Below are 3,010 nucleotides of genomic sequence, written 5' to 3'. Positions count from 1 at the left end.
AAATGGTCATTAACTCTAAGTAATAAAATGAAACAAATTAGCTATAAAAAAGAACATGCTAAATGGGATTGAAGTGGCGGGAACATTGTTTTATTATTATTATTATTATTTAGTATTTTTAGGTGTATAAAGTAAAAGTCAATTAAAATACTCTTTCTTAAAAATTTTCATTATATACATTGACTACATTCTCATAAATTCGTTTATCGACATACTAACCTTTTAAATTTATCTTTTTGGTTTATTTTGGATAGCTATAATCTTGAAGTTCTTTTCTTAGCTATCATATATATAACTAGCTTTTATTCCCTGTAATACGAGGTTGTTTTATATTATTCGTTTATAATATTAATATATTTTTTTGGATTTTAATTTATTTATTGTATAGATGTTATTAATCTAATTATGATTTGATGATGAAAGAGTTTCACAAATAAATGAGATGTTACAACCCGGTTTAAAAGCTATATGGGTTTGGTGAAACCCATGAACCGTTTTTTTATTATAAAATTATTTTTTAATTATAAATAATATCTTTAAAAAAATGGATACTAATTTTTATTATATCCCTATTTTATAGGATTTTCTTATTTGTAAATATTTGCGTATTGTGTTGTCGTTTGTAATTTGATTAATGTTCAAATTTTAAAATTTTCATCAATTTTCAGTGTAATACATGAGGCTCAAACTAGTAAGTACATAAATAAATCCGACCCGCCTGGGGCAAAACTCTCGGAACGATTCCTTAACTTATTTTGATAACCAACGAGGACGATTTCAGACACTATAAAATTCGACCATACGGACGGTGCCATTTACTTAAAAAGCCACTTTCCACACGTGACGTGCAATGTGGCCGACATTCGACTCACAAAAGGCGGATGCACGACACACGCCTTCGTGTGCCATACTTTGATAAACAACATCCTCTTCACCCACACACACACGACTTTAATACTGCCATTCCATCTTTAAACTCCACTTCATAATGCCAAATCTTCTCATCTACAAAACCATCATAAACAATCCACAAACATTCTTCAAATTTCATCAAAATTGAGATTGAAACTATGAAAGATTCGACACATGCCCACCAAAATGTCGATAAGACGAAGAAGAAATCGAGTGGCAGGTACGATTACTTACCTAATTCATTCTCTCTTTTATTATTATTATTATTATTATTATTATTATTATTTTTCAATATGGTTTGTTATTTTCATTCAGCAAAAAAAATGGTGCAAAGAGTAATAGGAAAATTAATAAGGCTGAAAGGGAGAAGCTGAAACGTGATCATATGAATGATCTGTTTCTGGACCTTACAAACGCTTTGGAATCGGCTACTCACAACAGTGGGAAGTCTTCTGCATTGACCGAGACCATTCGAATAATCGGAGACCTCAAAGCTCAAGTTGAGTTACTGACGAAGGAGAATTCGGTTCTTTTATCCGAATCTCAATACGTAAGTTTAACTCACCGGTTGTACTTGGGTTGACTTGTTTATCTCGTTTAATTAAACACTTTGACCGGGTGGCTCGTTCAAAATTAGAGGGAAAAATAGAATATATATTTTTTAAGGTCGACCCGCCAACCCATTTAGCACATTTGTTATAAACCCTTTACGACCTGTTTACCCATTTAACCATTAGCAGGTCAAGTTATTTTTTATTTTTAACGAGTCAAATTGGCTAAGCTTTAAGATTTAGTTAAAAAGGATACGGGGCCAAATTTAAATTAATATACCACTCAAATTCTTTGGCCGTATTCAGGTTAAGCTGTTTAACGCGATTAGTTAAATGGGTTGAGTTTGGGTTGAAGTGTTTAACCCATTTAATTAAGAAGCTCATCTCGATCTATTAAACAGACCGTATACAATACAGGTTAACCTGTTTAACGCGGTTAATTAAACAGGTCGTATTCAGGGTGACCGTCAATCCGTTTTTTAAATTTTGACAAAAAGATAAAACATATATTTTTAAAGGTCAATCCATCAACCCGTTTGATCCATATTGTAAGGCCCGTTTATTCATTTAACCATAAACATGTTAATTTGAGTTATGTTTTATTTTTAACGGGTCAAATTGCTTAAGCTTGGCGATTTAACTACAATAGAAACAAGCCAAAATTCATCGTTGTTTTTTTATTCAACAGTTTATTTATTCATATAGTTCAGTATTACAATAAAAAAGAACCTTATATTTGTTTTTTTGAAATATGAATGAACAGATTGCTGTTGAAAAGGATGAATTAAAAGAGGAAAATAGAGCCATAGAGGCCCATATTATTAAGCTTCAAAGTCAAATAGATGAAAGACTTCATGTTCATCCCCAGTCTTTATGGGCTTCAGAATGCAACCCTGTATTCGTGTTACCGCTACAAAATGGCCCGAACCTTTATAAAGAATCAAAGTTTCATGAACCCGAAGCAAACCAACTCAGTCCGACTGTGAGAAAACCGCATGCTCGATACCCATCACCTTCTGATTCATGGCCATTGAACATTCTTTCTGAACAAGCAAGAGCAGATTAGAATTTAAGTTGGTAGAGTAGCTTTAGTGTAAAATGTTTAAATCATCAATTAGCGACTTATAAGTGGCATTTGCCCATGAAACTTGAAAGCCATTCTTTTCCAGTCATTAAGATTTGTATTTAAACTAGGTGGGGATGAAATTCGCGTGGGCAGGAATCAGTTCAGTTTGTCATAGTGATGGTACGGTGCCGGCACTCGTATAAGTTATGATACCAAAAAAATCTCTTTGAATACAACTATGTTTTCAACCAAATAAAAAAAACGGTTACCGGTGCTGATGTTCGGTCAGAATAGGATCGGTTCGTCATGGTACTGTACCTACTAAAAAATAATTTATTTGAATACAACTCCGTATTTAACAAAATTTATATTGGAATGTTGAGAAAAAAATTAAACGCAACTTCATATTTTTAGTTTTTAAAAAGAAGGTTAACGAATGAAAGTGATTGAGAAAAACTAAATTAAATGATAAAATGGATTA

General features: G+C 32.2%; 1 protein-coding gene across 1 annotated transcript; it reads left to right on the top strand.

Moving 5' to 3' along the window:
- Positions 1–826: 826 nt before the first annotated feature.
- On the top strand, positions 827–2,654 carry LOC143628550 (transcription factor BHLH062-like). Its single transcript, XM_077098109.1, has 3 exons — positions 827–1,132; positions 1,228–1,462; positions 2,227–2,654. The coding sequence occupies exons 1-3, from the start codon at positions 1,071–1,073 to the stop codon at positions 2,527–2,529; spliced, it is 600 nt and encodes a 199-aa protein (XP_076954224.1). The 5' UTR covers positions 827–1,070; the 3' UTR covers positions 2,530–2,654.
- Positions 2,655–3,010: the final 356 nt, after the last annotated feature.

Source organism: Bidens hawaiensis, unplaced genomic scaffold, assembly GCF_021521415.1.
Source record: "Bidens hawaiensis isolate Kalapana, Puna unplaced genomic scaffold, B.hawaiensis_p1.1 tig00005028_1, whole genome shotgun sequence".
In the NCBI taxonomy this organism is placed as follows: Eukaryota; Viridiplantae; Streptophyta; class Magnoliopsida; order Asterales; family Asteraceae; genus Bidens; species Bidens hawaiensis.
This window is presented reverse-complemented; position numbering and strand designations above follow the sequence as displayed.